Here is a 19,440-nt window from a genome sequence, read left to right on the forward strand (position 1 = left end):
AAAGTTACTGTAGGTCATACCTATAAAGTTACTGTAGGTCATACCTATAAAGTTACTGTAGGTCATACCTATAAAGTTACTGTAGATCATACCTATAAAGTTATTGTAGGTCATACCTATAAAGCTACTGTAGGTCATACCTATAAAGTTACTGTAGGTCATACCTATAAAGTTACTGTAGGTCATACCTATAAAGCTACTCTAGGTCATACCTACAAAGCTATTGTTCATTGATGTTAAACCATTCCTGTAGTCCATGGTTAGAGTGATGGGGTTAAAAGGTTAAAAGGGAATGAAGTGAAGTGGTGAGAATGAGTTGTTTAGGGAGAGGGTTGATGAGGAGAGGTGTTCAGATCCTTGTGTTAGAAGGTGAAAATGATGACTTACCAGCAGCTCTTCGGGGTCCTGAGTTAATATTAGTCAATAGAAAACTCAGTACATGGTATATATACATGCTGTGATGTTACAAGATACAGTATCTATAGAGAGCATTCAGTAATACACAGAACAGACAACTGGGTTAGCATGCTTTACACAACTGGAGTATATTAATACAGTAGGATGATGATGTGGTATACACTGTTAACCATGCAGTCCGTTGTTAGCACACAAGACAGTACAAGCTGTCAGTTAATCAGTGGGAGGATCAGTATACAGTTAACATCATATCTATATCTCATACAAGTTTTGTTACAATAGCTCATGTCATCACTGTTAAAATAACTAAGTCACAGTATCCATCTCCTGGAGCTGGTTACGTTCCCTACTAAAAGCTGTACCTGTACCTGATTTCAAAATCAAATCATTAAGGTAACTTTCAAATATCATAACTTCTGTCTGTATTCATCATTTAACTTCTCGTCTGTCTGTATTCATCATTAACTGTATATGCTTAATCACTTTTATGTAATTTTACATTGAAGCCTCCCCAGAACATTCTAGTCATCAGCTGACTTACAAGATGCCCCCCCCCCCTTCAAAGACTTAATGGTCCAGTCCACCCCAAACTTATTAACACTAGCCGTACCATTACCCTTAGTCCTAAGGGGTACTGAGCAATCCTACATCAACCTTCCCTGATACTGACCTTTGGTATCAAGTTAAGCCAGGTAGACACGGAGGAGAAGAGCGTCCTCATCCAGGCTGGGCGGCCATCAGTCAGACGTTTTTGTTCATCCTCTGGTGTTCCTCCATATGCCAGCTCATCGTCATCAACCTCCAGTACTTCCATCTTGAGGAGCTTGGCAATCATTGCAGAGCCTGGGATAGGATACAAGCAGCGTATCATCATAGTTGTAACAAAGATACACACACTCACTTTCACACTGCTTACCATCTCTATAACCCTATTACCATAGTTGTAACAAAGATACACACTCTCGCTTTCACACTGCTTACCATCTCTATAAACCTATTACCATAGTTGTAACAAAGATCCACACACTCACTTTCACACTGCTTCCCATCTCTATAAACCTATTACCATAGTTGTAACAAAGATCCACACACTCACTTTCACACTGCTTACCATCTTTACCATAGTTATAATGTAAGTAGACTTCTTATAATTAAAATTCCTATTACCATAGTTATAATGTAAGTAGACTTCTTATAATTAAAATTCCTATTACCATAGTTCTAACAAAGATACACACCCTCACTTTCACACTGCTTCCCATCTATATAAACCTCTTACCATAGTTGTAACGAAGATACACACACTCACTGTCACACTGATTACCATCTATATAAGCCTACTACTATAGTTACTACAAACATACACACACTCACTTTCACAATGATTACCATCTATATAATCCTATTACCATAGTTCTCATGTAAACAGACTTCTTATAATTAAAATTCCTATTACCATTGTTATAATGTAAGTAGACTCCTCATAATTAAAATTCCTATTACCATTGTTATAATGTAAGTAGACTTCTTATAATTAAAATTCCTATTACCATAGTTCTCATGTAAACAGACTTCTTATAATTAAAATTCCTATTACCATAGTTCTAACAAAGATACACACACTCACTTTCACACTGATTACCATCTATATAAACCTACTACTATAGTTACAACAAACATACACACACTCACTTTCACACTGCTTACCATCTCTATAAACCTACTACCAATAGAGGCTCAATAGTTAAGTACATACTACATCAGCTAAGAAGGTATGTTTTACCACATAGACTGGCAGAGACGTAATCTTGACCCTATTTCACCTACCATGGTTGGTGAGAAGGACCTTCTCAGCATTGTTGGGCAGACCAAGCCAGGCAGGAGTTTGTCTATCACCCTCCAACAGTTCAGCAAACTGTACAAACTGTTCACGCCTGTGTACAAACAAAGTTACAGTCACAGAGTACAGTATACATTCATCAGCAAATATTTCTCTCCTTTAAACCGGGTAAGGAAAGTATTTCCACAAGTTATTTTGTAATGGTTTATCAACCCACCATGTAATCAAATGAATTCATCAGATCAATTAATGAACACCATTTTGATGCCTAACAACATTCTAAGGTTTTATCCAATAAGCACCTTTCTGACACTTACAGTACACAATTCTGATACTTATTGAACACCATCTGGCAATCTTAAGATTATCATTGGACACTTATTGAACACCATCTGGCAATCTTAAGAGAATCATTAGACACTTATTGAACACCATCTGGCAATCTTAAGAGAATCATTGGACACTTATTGAACACCATCTGGCAATCATAAGACACTTATTGAACACCATCTGGCAATCTTAAGAGAATCATTGGAAACTTAATGAACACCATCTGGCAATCTTAAGAGAATCATTGAACACTTAATGAACACCATCTGGCAATCTTAAGAGAATCATATGAAACTTACTGAACACCATCTGGCAATCTTAAGAGAATCATTGGACACTTACTGAACACCATCTGGCAATCTTAAGAGAACCAATGGACACTTACTGAACACCATCTGGCAATCTTAAGAGAACCAATGGACACTTACTGAACACCATCTGGCAATCTTAAGAGAACCAATGGACACTTACTGAACACCATCTGGCAATCTTAAGAGAACCAATGGACACTTACTGAACACCATCTGGCAATCTTAAGAGAACCAATGGACACTTACTGAACACCATCTGGCAATCTTAAGAGAACCAATGGACACTTACTGAACACCATTTGGCAATCTGAAGAGAATCATTGGACACTTATTGAACACCATCTGGCAATCTTAAGAGAATTATTGGACACTTATTGAACACCATCTGGCAATCTTAAGAGAATCATTGGACACTTACTGAACACCATCTGGCATGCTGATCTTCTTGCCGTGGCCATCTACATTACTGACCAGATTGAAATCTGCCTCAAAACTCTTAGGTGAGAACAGCTTGTCGATGAATGTGGTCAACAGGCGCTATAACAGGTAGGTCAATGTAACAAGATTATTTATAGCTATTATCGGGCGCTACAACAGCTAGATCAATGTATGTAACAAGATTATTTATAGATATTATCGGGCACTACAACAGGTAGGTCAATGTATGTAACTAGATTATTTACAGCTATTATCAGGCACTACAACAGGTAGATCAATGTATGTAACAAGATTATTTATAGCTATTATCGGGTGCTACAACAGGTAGGTCAATGTATGTAACTAGATTATTTACAGCTATTATCAGGCACTACAACAGGTAGATCAATGTATGTAACAAGATTATTTATAGCTATTATCGGGCACTACAACAGGTAGGTCAATGTATGTAACTAGATTATTTATAGCTATTATCAGGCACTACAACAGGTAGATCAATGTATGTAAATAGATTATTTACAGCTATTATCATTTAGGTCTAACTTACATAAACAATTATGTATTCTTGTGGTACATGTATATTAATTTATATTAATAACAGATTTTGTAGCCACAATACATTTTTTTCCCCTTTTTGTTCATAATAAAATGGCTTACATTTCAGAAGTCTGAAGACTACATAGTTATGATCAATGATTGTTTGTCTATTGGTGCCTTGTGACATTATCTACCTGGTCAAATTCGTTGTCAATCTTGCCTCCGTAGATACACTGTGACAGGAGGGTCTTGATAGCATCCCATGGAACCTTGTTAGGTGGCAGGTTGGTACGTCCCTGTAAACACCACATACTTGTATCACTAGAAACCAGTTATTTGTAACATCACAAAATCAGCATCACTTGTTATTTGGTGGCAGGTTGGTAAGACTATACACATACAATGGAGTAACTATATTTTAAAACATCGTATTTTAACATGATTAATGACTTGTCATGGCAAAGGTATCCTCTCAATGTAATAATCTGACGATTCCCTGACAGGAAGTGTGTCTAATACTTAACATGTCAATAACAATAGTTACTCCCCATGCACCGTAACAACCCAGTCAACGGTAACATTCACTTCACACGTACCATAGCAACCGAGTCAATCCAGGTGTCCAGCATGTCACAAGCGACTCTGAGGTCAGACTCTGTGAACTCATACTTTTTAGCCCAGCCAAGAGGTGTGTATCTCATCCTCTCCTGGACGATAGCATGAAGCCAGGCAAGCAGGAAGTATAAGCGGGACCGCTCATTAGGAGTCTGTGATAAACAGTATACAAAAAATAAATTTATACAGGTGAACACTATCAATGCCAACTAAATACATTTCAACACTAACATAATCAATTTGTCTTCTATAAAGCTTGCTGACTACTGACCTTACACATCCTGGAGGCTGGTACAGTGTTAAAGGTACGAAGAAGGTTGGCAGAGACACCTGGTGGCGGCTCAAACACAAACACACGACCCGCACGCAACAAGTTAGTCGGCAGCTGGAAAGAGAGCAACACCATTGTAAACTATTTATGGACCAGAGTACTTCACATACATAGGATCCTTTCATTAGACTGATCCACTTGGACCAGAGTACTTCACATACATAGGATCCTTTCCTTAGACTGATCAACGTGGACCAGAGTACTTCACATACATAGGACCCTTTCATTAGACTGATCAACATGGACCAGAGTACTCCACATACATAGGATCCTTTCATTAGACTGATCATCATGGACCAAAGTACTTTACATACATAGGACCCTTTCATTAGTCTGATCAACGTGGACCAGAGTACTCCACATACATAGGATCCTTTCATTAGACTGATCATCATGGACCAAAGTACTTTACATACATAGGACCCTTTCATTAGTCTGATCAACGTGGACCAGAGTACTCCACATACATAGGCTCCTTTCATTAGACTGAGCAACATGGACCAGAGTACTTCACGTACATAGGATCCGTTCATTAGACTGATCAACGTGGACCAGAGTACTCCACATACATAGGATCCTTTCATTAGACTGAGCAACATGGACCAGAGTACTTCACCTACATAGGATCCTTTCATTAGACTGATCAACGTAAACCAGAGTACTTACTCCACATACATAGGATCCTTTCATTAGACTGAGCAACATGGACCAGAGTACTTCACATTCATAGGATCCTTTCATTAGACTGATCAACATGGACCAGGGAACTTCACATACATAGGATCCTTTCATTAGACTGATCCACTTGGACCAGAGTACTTCACATACATAGGATCCTTTGATTAGACTGATCAACGTGGACCAGGGTACTTCACATTCATAGGATCCTTTCATTAGACTGATCAACATGGACCAAAGTACTTTACATACATAGGACCCTTTCATTAGACTGATCAACGTGGACCAGAGTACTCCACATACATAGGATCCTTTCATTAGACTGAGCAACATGGACCAGAGTACTTCACATACATAGGATCCTTTCATTAGACTGATCAACGTGGACCAGAGTACTTCACATACATAGGATCCTTTCATTAGACTGATCAACATGGACCAGAGTACTTCACATACATAGGATCCTTTCATTAGACTGATCAACATGGACCAGAGTACTTCACATACATAGGATCCTTTCATTAGACTGATCAACATGGACCAGAGTACTTCACATACATAGGATCCTTTCATTAGACTGATCAACATGGACCAGAGTACTTCACATACATAGGATCCTTTCATTAGACTGATCAACATGGACCAGAGTACTTCACATACATAGGATCCTTTCATTAGACTGATCAACATGGACCAGAGTACTTCACATACATAGGATCCTTTCATTAGACTGATCAACATGGACCAGAGTACTTCACATACATAGGATCCTTTCATTAGACTGATCAACATGGACCAGAGTACTTCACATACATAGGATCCTTTCATTAGACTGATCAACATGGACCAGAGTACTTCACATACATAGGATCCTTTCATTAGACTGATCAACATGGACCAGAGTACTTCACATACATAGGATCCTTTCATTAGACTGATCAACATGGACCAGAGTACTTCACATACATAGGATCCTTTCATTAGACTGATCAACATGGACCAGAGTACTTCACATACATAGGATCCTTTCATTAGACTGATCAACATGGACCAGAGTACTTCACATACATAGGATCCTTTCATTAGACTGATCAACATGGACCAGAGTACTTCACATACATAGGATCCTTTCATTAGACTGATCAACATGGACCAGAGTACTTCACATACATAGGATCCTTTCATTAGACTGATCAACATGGACCAGAGTACTTCACATACATAGGATCCTTTCATTAGACTGATCAACATGGACCAGAGTACTTCACATACATAGGATCCTTTCATTAGACTGATCAACATGGACCAGAGTACTTCACATACATAGGATCCTTTCATTAGACTGATCAACATGGACCAGAGTACTTCACATACATAGGATCCTTTCATTAGACTGATCAACATGGACCAGAGTACTTCACATACATAGGATCCTTTCATTAGACTGATCAACATGGACCAGAGTACTTCACATACATAGGATCCTTTCATTAGACTGATCAACATGGACCAGAGTACTTCACATACATAGGATCCTTTCATTAGACTGATCAACATGGACCAGAGTACTTCACATACATAGGATCCTTTCATTAGACTGATCAACATGGACCAGAGTACTTCACATACATAGGATCCTTTCATTAGACTGATCAACATGGACCAGAGTACTTCACATACATAGGATCCTTTCATTAGACTGATCAACATGGACCAGAGTACTTCACATACATAGGATCCTTTCATTAGACTGATCAACATGGACCAGAGTACTTCACATACATAGGATCCTTTCATTAGACTGATCAACATGGACCAGAGTACTTCACATACATAGGATCCTTTCATTAGACTGATCAACATGGACCAGAGTACTTCACATACATAGGATCCTTTCATTAGACTGATCAACATGGACCAGAGTACTTCACATACATAGGATCCTTTCATTAGACTGATCAACATGGACCAGAGTACTTCACATACATAGGATCCTTTCATTAGACTGATCAACATGGACCAGAGTACTTCACATACATAGGATCCTTTCATTAGACTGATCAACATGGACCAGAGTACTTCACATACATAGGATCCTTTCATTAGACTGATCAACATGGACCAGGGTACTTCACATACATAGGATCCTTTCATTAGACTGATCAACATGGACCAGAGTACTTCACATACATAGGATCCTTTCATTAGACTGATCAACATGGACCAGAGTACTTCACATACATAGGAACCTTTCATTAGACTGATCAACATGGACCAGAGTACTTCACATACATAGGATCCTTTCATTAGACTGATCAGCTGAATGACACAAAATGTACAACTTTTAAAAAACTCATTTTGATCCACTACATATAAGATTACAATTAATACCTTGGGATTAATCTCCATGGTAAGAAACAGTCTGAAGTTTGGGTGTGGGGTGAGGTTATGGAGCTTTTTCTCCAGTTGTACGAGCCATGAGGGGGCCAGGTGCACGTTCTTCAGCATCACCCAACGCCCAGACTTGCTGGAAGAGTTGATAACTTTCTCTGCCAGTGTGAAGCCCTCTGCTGATCCTATTGGTCAGAAACAAAAACTCATCAGATGTAGCATTCAGTGTTGTGCAACTTTATTGGTCTGGATACTTTGTTTCAACTTAAAAAGTTTGGAGCATGACCAAAATTTTAGGAAAAGAACTTTTCACTAGAAATTTAATTCCTGAAAATGAGAGAAATTGAGTTTTTCGATATTACAGAGTTCTGCACTTATCAAAGTATGCTTTTAATTATACAAAATTATTTTGGAATTATTGAAACAGAACACATATTTTTGTGTTTCATAATTAAAATAATACTGTAAAAGCATATATTTTCGTTGGAGTTAAATTTCGTTGTTTTTGTTATTGGACAAATTCGTAGGGATTATATTTCGTGGAATCACATTTTTTAACACATTTTTTTTTTTTGACACCTGGATAATAAGACAATAGGTCCGGCTAACCGTAGCCTACATCGACCGAGGTGATTATGCACCTGTCCACTCCAGGTGAATTTTTCACACATCGCTTCACCCCAGTCAGTGGAAAACAATCCATCGCTGGATGGTCATATGATTAAGTCTAAACAAACATGTGTGGTAGTTTAGAGCTATCTAAAATGGAAATAATTAGGCCTACTGACAGTTTATAACACACACTCTGATGAGACAACGAGCATGCATTTCATAAATATTCAAGGTTACCTTGACACATAATTTGAGAAAATCATGCCGATTTCAATGAAAATATTACTCCAGAAGGAAGATGTGTGTTTTCAATCATTTAAGCAATAGTTTCTCGATTACATTAGAAGTTTATTTCCCTGTCGTTTCCTTTGAAAAAGTGTCAAAAACGGGGCGACCGTCCTGACAGCATGGTGACGGAAATCGATCCAAATTTAATGTTATTGTCGTAAACAAATAAATAAAACTAAATCCCCAACGAAATAAATGAAATTAAATCCCCAACGAAATATTATGCTTTTACAGTAGATGGTTGTTAGAGACACGAAATATCTTTTTCTAAACCTACCCATGGCAATAGAGGTGATCTGCTTGCTGAGCTCTGTGGCCAAGTCATCTACACGCCCACTTGCATCGTATCCCGGCACAGAACACATGAGGACAGGCGTACTGGCCTTTATCTACAATATCAGGAGCAGACAACTTTATAGAGGAACATTGATTGATTGATAGGTTTTACGTCCACTTCATTAACCATACTCTGTAAATATAGAACTCACCCTAACTTAACAGAGGAATTAAATCAACATCAAAAGCAAATGATTTGAAGAGGAAAGCTGAACTTCACATCACCGGCAGATAACTCTATTTGTTAACATAGCACTATAATATCAAGGGCAATTAATGTTCTACACACTGATATAATACAATGTCTGGGGTAGGTATTGTGTACATAAATATAGTTCTATAACATCAGGGGCAGATAATGTTCCTTTTGAAAAGACAAGCGCTATAACTACTGATGGTCCACACTCTAGTTCCTACCTCCTGTTCGACAATCTCTGCCAGATTGAGTTCCTTCTCAGCACAGTGCATGAAGTTGGAAGTGAGTACTTTCTCAACAAACACACGAGACATAGCAATCAGTCTGTCTGGTCGGAATGCCTGGATTGCCAGAAGTCCATGGACTGCCTTCCCAATAGGACCTGTGGAGGAGGGTATAACAGATGCGTTAGATCTGAAGTCTACAATGAACTGTTTTGCATGTTTTTTAAGTCTATATTCTGGACCAAAGTCAGATGTTCAGAAATGGGCTGGAGACTACTAGACAAGAATAACTCACTGAGAGGTCTGCTGTCGTCCCACAGTGTCGGAATATTCACCTCTGGGGTGTTACTCTCCAGCCAGGCATGGAATTCCTATAACAAATGTTCAGGTCTATCAACACAGCAATTCATCTCAAACCATACACTTTAAACACAAAATATTCTAAGGACTTTAATACCAAGCTGATATACATTTTGCCAATGAAACAATATCAAGTATTTGGTTGCATATTGGAATCATTTTATGAGTTAGACAGTTTTAAATAAAAAACATGAATTTGTCCCTCAGACATAGCTGCAAGCAGACAAATTAATTAGTGGTAGCTAGGTTGTGGAACCACTTGGTTAGTGATAAGTGATGGCAGAATATTAGAATCACTGGGTTAATGGCGAATGGATATTGGAACCATTAGGTAAGTGGTGACTGGATTGTAGAACCACTGGCTTCGTGTTAGTTGCATTGGTTTATAAAACCACAGGGGAAGTAGTGGTGACTAGGTTTTATAATCACTGGGTTAGTGGTGGCTGAATTACAGCACCACTGGGTAAGTGGTGACTAGGTATTGTAACCACTGGGTAAGTGCTGACTGGGTATTGTAACCACTGGGAAAATGGTGGCTAGGTATTGTAAGCACTGGGTAAGTGGTGACTCGGTATTGTAACCACTGGGTAATTGGTGACTAGGTATTGTAACCTCTGGGTAAGTGGTGACTAGGGATTGGAACCACTGGGTTAGTTCTGACTTGGTATTGTAACCACTGCGTTAGTGCTGACTGGGTATTGGAACCACTGGGTAAGTGGTGTCTAAGTATTGTATCCACTGGGTACGTGGTGACTAGGTATTGTACCCACTGGGTTAGTTCTGACTTGGTATTGTAACCACTGCGTTAGTGCTGACTGGGTATTGTAACCACTGGGTAAGTGGGGACTAGGTATTGTAACCACGGGGGCAACGGTGACTAGGTATTGCAACCACTGGGTTAGCGGTGACTTAATATTGTAACCACTGGGTAAGTGGTGGCTAGGTATTGTAACCACTGGGTAAATGGTGGCTAGGTATTGTAATCACTGGGTAAGTGGTGACTAGGTATTGTAACCACTGGGTAATTGTTGACTTGGTATTGTATCCACTGGGTTACTGCTGACTGGGTATTGTAACCACTGGGTAAGTGGTGACTAGGTATTGGAACCACTGGGTTAGTTCTGACTTGGTATTGTAACCACTGGGTTAGTGCTGACTGGGTATTGTAACCACTGGGTAAGTGGTGACTAGGTATTGGAACCACTGGGTTAGTTCTGACTTGGTATTGTAACCACTGGGTTAGTGCTGACTGGGTATTGTAACCACTGGGTTAGTGCTGACTGGGTATTGTAACCACTGGGTAAGTGGTGACTAGGTATTGTAACCACTGGGTTAGTTCTGACTTGGTATTGTAACCACTGGGTTAGTGCTGACTGGGTATTGTAACCACTGGGTTAGTGCTGACTGGGTATTGTAACCACTGGGTAAGTGGTGACTAGGTATTGTAACCACTGGGTTAGTTCTGACTTGGTATTGTAACCACTGGGTTAGTGCTGACTGGGTATTGTAACCACTGGGTTAGTGCTGACTGGGTATTGTAACCACTGGGTAAGTGGTGACTAGGTATTGTAACCACTGGGTAAGTGGTGACTAGGTATTGTAACCACTGGGTAAGTGGTGACTAGGTATTGTAACCACTGGGTAAGTGGTGACTAGGTATTGTAACCACTGGGTAAGTGGTGACTAGGTATTGTAACCACTGGGTAAGTGGTGACTAGGTATTGTAACCACTGGGTAAGTGGTGACTAGGTATTGTAACCACTGGGTAAGTGGTGACTAGGTATTGTAACCACTGGGTAAGTGGTGACTAGGTATTGTAACCACTGGGTAAGTGGTGACTAGGTATTGTAACCACTGGGTAAGTGGTGACTAGGTATTGTAACCACTGGGTAAGTGGTGACTAGGTATTGTAACCACTGGGTAAGTGGTGACTAGGTATTGTAACCACTGGGTAAGTGGTGACTAGGTATTGTAACCACTGGGTAAGTGGTGACTAGGTATTGTAACCACTGGGTAAGTGGTGACTAGGTATTGTAACCACTGGGTAAGTGGTGACTAGGTATTGTAACCACTGGGTAAGTGGTGACTAGGTATTGTAACCACTGGGTAAGTGGTGACTAGGTATTGTAACCACTGGGTAAGTGGTGACTAGGTATTGTAACCACTGGGTAAGTGGTGACTAGGTATTGTAACCACTGGGTAAGTGGTGACTAGGTATTGTAACCACTGGGTAAGTGGTGACTAGGTATTGTAACCACTGGGTAAGTGGTGACTAGGTATTGTAACCACTGGGTAAGTGGTGACTAGGTATTGTAACCACTGGGTAAGTGGTGACTAGGTATTGTAACCACTGGGTAAGTGGTGACTAGGTATTGTAACCACTGGGTAAGTGGTGACTAGGTATTGTAACCACTGGGTAAGTGGTGACTAGGTATTGTAACCACTGGGTAAGTGGTGACTAGGTATTGTAACCACTGGGTAAGTGGTGACTAGGTATTGTAACCACTGGGTAAGTGGTGACTAGGTATTGTAACCACTGGGTAAGTGGTGACTAGGTATTGTAACCACTGGGTAAGTGGTGACTAGGTATTGTAACCACTGGGTAAGTGGTGACTAGGTATTGTAACCACTGGGTAAGTGGTGACTAGGTATTGTAACCACTGGGTAAGTGGTGACTAGGTATTGTAACCACTGGGTAAGTGGTGACTAGGTATTGTAACCACTGGGTAAGTGGTGACTAGGTATTGTAACCACTGGGTAAGTGGTGACTAGGTATTGTAACCACTGGGTAAGTGGTGACTAGGTATTGTAACCACTGGGTAAGTGGTGACTAGGTATTGTAACCACTGGGTAAGTGGTGACTAGGTATTGTAACCACTGGGTAAGTGGTGACTAGGTATTGTAACCACTGGGTAAGTGGTGACTAGGTATTGTAACCACTGGGTAAGTGGTGACTAGGTATTGTAACCACTGGGTAAGTGGTGACTAGGTATTGTAACCACTGGGTAAGTGGTGACTCGGTATTTTAACCACTTGGTAAGTGGTGACTAGGTATTGTAACCACTGGGTAAGGGGTGACTAGGTATTGTAACCACTGGGTAAGTGATGGCTAGGTTAAGTGGTGGCTAGGTATTGTAACCACTGGGTAAGGGGTGACTAGGTATTGTAACCACTGGGTAAGTGATGGCTAGGTTAAGTGGTGGCTAGGTATTGTAACCACTGGGTAAGTGGTGACTAGGTATTGTAACCACTGGGTTAGTGCTGACTGGGTATTGGAACCACTGGGTTAGTGCTGACTGGTTATTAGAACCACTGGGTTAGTGCTGACTTGGCATTGTAACCACTGGGTAAGTGGTGACTGGGTATTAGAACAACTGGGTTAGTGCTGACTGGGTATTGTAACCACTGGGTTAGTGCTGACTGGTTATTAGAACCACTGGGTTAGTGCTGACTGGGTATTGTAACCACTGGGTTAGTGCTGACTGGGTATTGGAACCACTGGGTTAGTGCTGACTGGGTAATGGAACCACTGGGTTAGTGCTGACTTGGTATTAAAACTATTTGGATACTGGTGGCTAGAATAATGAGGCTCACAATTACATATGTGGAAAGATGTCATAGTTTTAAAGTTTTAATGCAAATAAGTTTGTTTTTTTAAACACAAATCTCAGATATGTACTAGGATCCCTGTGAAGCACAGCTCCTTTTGTTTTAGGCAATATATATATAAATAAATTAAAAGTCTGAAGATCAGATTTCTTGTGTACATAATTAATTAGGATGCAAAAAAAACATCAATGATATTTTAACATCTAATGACTTATACACATTACTCAAGATTACATGACTAATAAGTTGGTAACTTACACCATTTCCTTTAACTTCCTGCTCCAGGGACTTGAAGGCCCTCACCTTAGACAGTCGCAACATGGAGGCTTGCTGTAAAACAAAATGTTCAACAAAACTAATGTCCACTGTTTTCCTCTAGCACATCATTTAATTATTACAGATCCAAACATACATTTACATGATCATGTCCTCCTATCCTATAATGACCCTGTTTGTTTTTATCATTTACAGTGTTTTAAATGCTATAGCTACACTAACCTGTTGTGCAGTGAGGCCCTGGATGGTTGACACAGGTTTTTCTGTTAACACAGCTTCTTGATTTCTCAGGAAATAGTTGAACTCATCTTCATAGGTGTTCTCACTACAACACAAACCAAGGTACATGGTTAGGACATTAAGTACACCTAACATCACTCCTTATCTATAGGTGTTCTCACTACAACACAAACCAAGGTACATGGTTAGGACATAAAATACACCTAACATCACTCCTAATCTATAGGTGTTCTCACTACAACACAAACCAAGGTACATGGTTAGGACATAAAATACACCTAACATCACTCCTAATCTATAGGTGTTCTCACTATATAGTAATCTAACTTACTGGGTTCTCAAACAAGCTCATTTACAAGACTTTTCAATAATTTGAAGCTTACTGATCTTGACATATATAGGTTAGGTTAAGTAAATGTTTGTTCACACTCGACATATTGTCCAGAAACAGACACAGTGGAAATTATAAAAACAACTTTAAAGGATGGTTTACAAATGTTTTGAAAGTACACTGAAAATGAATTCAAAGGAATATGTGAGGATAAAGAAAACAAGATAAACATCTGACCCTTTGAGTCCCTTGAGGAAGATCCTACACATCTGTATGGCGAATGTGATCCTGTCTTGGTAGAGCATGCCACGCCCAACTCTCCCAAACGTCTCCTGTTACACAGAATGATAAAACTTGTTACAAGATCATGTCTTTATTGCATAACATTTATATGAAAGAGAAAGCATATTAAATTTTACTCTGATGTGGGAATACAGTGATGTTTCATGATGCCATAAACTTGCCAAGTTATGTTTTGTGGCATGAATGTGAACTGAGGACAGAGAACGGTGTGATGTTAAACTAGATCCTGTGATAACTGTGGTTAATCAGGATGTGAAATTGTAAATCTGTTTAGTGAAGTTTTGTGGACCGAGAACTGACCGTGAAGATGTTGTTTGTGATCGAAGAGAGGCGAGCATTGTACTCCTTCATTCCCCTCAGATTGTCACTGCTTAGTACAGAGTGGAAAATCTCCAGGAAGAACTGCAGTGAGTACTGGTACAGGAAGTGGACCTGAAAGCACAAGGGGTAAAAGGTTACAGGAAGTGGACCTTCAACACAAATCATTTCAATTTAGTTTTTCACAAATTAAACATGACTGTTGCTCTGCTCATATATAACTCCTCATTACTGCATTATACTGAACATAACTGTTAATCTATCTAATTCTGCATGACTGCATAATATTCAATTAGTCAGATTAAATTAAATTACAAATAAAAAGATTGAGGAAGGGAGCATAGCTTCTCCTGACGTAATGTAATATTTTTGGCCTTGACCTTGAGTGTACAAACACAAACTCCCCTGAAATATCAAAGTACTTCACTCTTTCATAAATAAGCTTTCTAATGCCAGGACAAAAACCTATATTTCAGTGATAGTAACCTTGACCTAAGCCTGAGTGCACTGAACACAAACTTGGATTAAAGTACTTCACACTCGCACAAAGTTTGGTGAAGACACAACCATAAATGAGCAGAGCAACAGATGACCGATACACATATATATAGAAAGAATTTGGGTCTCAACATGGAGACCAACCATGTTTATATTGCAGAGTGTTTGGAGAGTATGGGGTTATATCTGAAGTTGTGAGTTGCATGAAGCTACCTGTTGAAGTCCCTCTAGAGCGAAGTAGATACCACTACAGGACATGGCCAGGGGCACATACTCCTGTGACACAGCCTCAACCTCGGCCATCACAATGTCCGTCTCCTCCACTTTCTTAGCCACCTCTGCTGCCTCAGTCTTCAGAGTCTCTAGGTGAGTGATGATGCTGTCGTTGTCAAGGATACGGCCTTTAGACTCATTCAGGGCTCCCAGAAGAGATTTCTCCAGTTGTCGGAGACGCAGTTGGAATTCACCTGGTGAGGAAAAATTTATATTTGAAACTAAAATCTCAAAATCTGAACATATCTGATCCATCAGACCAACCCTCGAACTAGGCATTCTAAATTTGATATATGACTAGAAATAGTATACACATTATATGTTAAGTATTGCCAAAATAAATACATTTACCATGGCTTTTAGTATATGGAAACAGGTATTAACATCATCGTGCTTACTTTTTCTACTAAATAATATTGATTTCTCACACTGTACTGATACTTTACATCTACTGACCCTGTAACTTGAGCAAGTCCGACCTCTTGGCATCCACATCAGGCCTTTCTGCTTTCAACACCTGGTTCAGGCATTGATCCTGTAGACTGCCCCTGGTTACCGTGAAGTTCACAAAGGTTACTCGAGAGCAAAGGTCAGGAGAGAAATCCACCTGTGGTGTAAACCAGCATTTGAACCACTTGTCATCAACCGTAACAACCAACCGTAACAACCAACCACAACAACCAACCATAACAACCAACCATAACAACCAACCGTAACAACCAACCGTAACAACCAACCATAACAACCAACCATAACAACCAACCAACTGTAATAATAGAGCCGCCATAACCATCAAATTAATCTTAGTCTAGTCAAATTAACGTACACTTGTTTCCAATTTTTTTATTTTCTTTTCACTCTATATGAGGTGTCAATTATAAAAAAAAGTCCCTCGTTTGTTGGTCTACGAAGAAAGTACTACTACTTACATTGGGATCCCGAGTGGAGAGGAAGATGGTGAAGGATGGTGACAAATCAATGTCCTGGTCCCCTAGGGTTATGAGGACACGCCCACCTGTCCTCCGCAGCTCACGGTTCAGAACGGGGTTCAGGATAGGGTCATAGCTCTCCACATCCTGTATTGGAACCAATGGTAGTATGTTTTAACAGATCACAAAGTATAACATATCATCTGATGGCAAAGCTCCCCATTCATTTCTGTTTATTTGAGGAATTCTTTAGACTTGGTGGATCAAAAAACTTTGCTTAGATATAAAAAGATATATTAATTATTTTTATCATTGCACAGAACTATAGAATCTTAAAACTTTAAAAAAAAAAAATCATATTCACCAAACTTGAGCAGAAAAATATTTACCTGAACAAGCAATGGGTTACCAAACCTGAGTGCACTCTCCAGGTTCTTCCTAAAGGCATCATCTAGGAAACTGAAATAAACCAAAATTGAGAATAAATAAAATACCAATTAACACTAGTAAAAGAAAGTATTTGTCACTCCGCCAACATATTCTGTAATGATATATTCCTGCCTGTGTGACCTTCTTAGCTTTAACCAAATTTGTTTGATATTCCAGTTTTTAGGGCATGAACAAAATATCCAATTGATTTCTGCAGTTCTTCCTTCATTTAAGTCATCTCTGAGTCATCTCCAGAAACTACAGATTTGATTTTAAGAAAATTTACTACTTGCACCTTTTTAAAATATATGACAGTCTTCTACTTGATAATGTAGAAAAAACTTTGAAAGATCATTGTTGCTTCAATTTCTTTTATCTGAAATAACACCACACATTTTTGAGTAAAAAGTGGTATGAATTGTGAAAAGCCGCTGATATTTTGTTATAATGTTAGATTAAGTAAACTATCTCAATGTCAGTTGTTACCGAAAGCACACAAGTGGACTATAGGACACTGGTTGGGTTCAAGCTTCCTAATCAGGTCAATTCACCTATAAGATAGTCATTACACTGATCACTGGACACTAGGGGTATTTGACCTTCCTGGTCAAGTTCACACTCTCCTACTTGTTATGAGTAACACTGACCAATTGGTTGACCTACCTGGTCTTAGTGACTTTCTTGTCCTTGTATTCATTCATGATAAACTCTGTGGCTTGACCAGACGGGTCAATGATGAGTGGGTAACGGTTAAATCGCTTCAGCATGATGGCGTTCTCTGCGCACAAGTCATCGGCTGGCAAGGTATTCGCCTGCCACCTCAGTCTCTCATCAGCATTACACAGGTACTGTAAACAAAACAACTCCCAGTCAGTAAAACAACAACAAGGTTAGGTGTGATCATTTAGTCAAATTGTCAGCATATTACATTAAGATGATTCCTATTAAACGTCAGGTAGTTGGCATACTAGACTTTCATATAACACAGGCCACTTACCTCCACTCGAGCCAGATCTGACCTGAACTGGATGTGTGCCTGTTGGAGGTGGGATGACCAGCTGGTAAATAGATTCCTCCTCATCTGCTGGTCAAAGTAACCTACAAAACAGCAACATGTACAAATAACAGAAACTATACATTTGCATCAATACAGGGGTAAAAAGCCACAGTCCAGTAAGAGTTAAGGAATGTTTTCATTCATTTTCTAGGTTTCTGGAGGATACTTAAAGCAAGGGTATGTAGCCAAGTTAACATTATCTGTATGTGCACACAAATGACACCATAAACATGATCTGTTTAAGTTGACTCACCAGCATAGGCCATGAAAGCAGAAGACAGTAGTACGTCACCAATAATAGTGGCCATCTGACTCTTGAAGGTCTCACTACCGGCCTCCCAACGCTGTTTCTCGTTTCCAAGACTGTCGAGTAAGGCAACGCTTCTCTCCACCTACAACGATAAATAAAACAAACCCCATCACACAATATTCAACACTGAGTAACCGTTTACACAATCTTCCACAAAGAGTAACCTTTTACACAATATTTTACACTGAGTAACCGTTTACACAATCTTCCACAAAGAGTAACCCTTTACACAATATTTTACACTGAGCAACCATTTACACAAGACCAAACATAGGTCACCTGTTACATAAGACTGACCAGAGACCTTGACCTACTGACCTTGGCCTGTACAGAGGACAGGGAAGACTTGATGGCCTGAGCCTGAGAGATGAGGACAGCATACTCTTCCTTGTACTTGGCAATGCTGCGCTCAAGCTCACCAATAAGCTTGTTGACCTCGTCACCTTTGAGTCGGTTTTCCTCAGCTTGGTCCTCCAGTCCTTGTAACTCATTCCTCAGTGGCTCTACTTTCTTCAGGATGTCTGCGTAGTTTAGCTGTTACATCACATAATAATGAAAGGTTAATTAACTTTGCTACCAAAACCAGGTGGACAAAACCTTCACTGAATGCTCCGTTCTCTGATATACTCTATACCACAAAATATCTGTCACCGTTCTCTGATATACTCATTACCACAAAATATCTGTCACCGTTCTCTGATATACGCTATACCACAAAATATCTGTCACCGTTCTCTGATATATGCTATACCACAAAATATCTGTCACCGTTCTCTGATATACGCTATACCACAAAATATCTGTCACCGTTCTCCGATATACGCTATACCACAAAATATCTGTCACCATTCTCCGATATACCCTATACCACAAAATATCTGTCACCGTTCTCTGATATACCCTATACCACAAAATATCTGTCACCGTTCTCTGATATACCTTATACCACAAAATATCTGTCAC

The 19,440-nt window shown here is 39.5% G+C and overlaps 1 protein-coding gene across 1 annotated transcript in view; it reads right to left on the reverse strand.

Moving 5' to 3' along the window:
• LOC110454634 (cytoplasmic dynein 1 heavy chain 1-like) overlaps window positions 1–19,440 on the reverse strand; it is a 68,769-nt gene that overhangs the window by 6,704 nt on the left and 42,625 nt on the right. The window contains 23 exon segments of the mRNA XM_021504254.1: window positions 388–405; window positions 1,088–1,260; window positions 2,245–2,351; window positions 3,317–3,435; window positions 4,068–4,169; window positions 4,470–4,640; window positions 4,760–4,873; window positions 7,889–8,073; window positions 9,066–9,177; window positions 9,542–9,702; window positions 9,840–9,915; window positions 13,772–13,843; window positions 14,012–14,114; window positions 14,598–14,692; window positions 14,964–15,095; window positions 15,693–15,946; window positions 16,209–16,359; window positions 16,682–16,828; window positions 17,071–17,140; window positions 17,774–17,958; window positions 18,108–18,208; window positions 18,421–18,559; window positions 18,796–19,011. Coding sequence (XP_021359929.1) covers window positions 388–405; window positions 1,088–1,260; window positions 2,245–2,351; window positions 3,317–3,435; window positions 4,068–4,169; window positions 4,470–4,640; window positions 4,760–4,873; window positions 7,889–8,073; window positions 9,066–9,177; window positions 9,542–9,702; window positions 9,840–9,915; window positions 13,772–13,843; window positions 14,012–14,114; window positions 14,598–14,692; window positions 14,964–15,095; window positions 15,693–15,946; window positions 16,209–16,359; window positions 16,682–16,828; window positions 17,071–17,140; window positions 17,774–17,958; window positions 18,108–18,208; window positions 18,421–18,559; window positions 18,796–19,011 — 3,003 coding nt within the window.

Source organism: Mizuhopecten yessoensis, unplaced genomic scaffold (assembly GCF_002113885.1).
Source record: "Mizuhopecten yessoensis strain PY_sf001 unplaced genomic scaffold, ASM211388v2 scaffold7987, whole genome shotgun sequence".
NCBI classification, from domain to species: domain Eukaryota; kingdom Metazoa; phylum Mollusca; class Bivalvia; order Pectinida; family Pectinidae; genus Mizuhopecten; species Mizuhopecten yessoensis.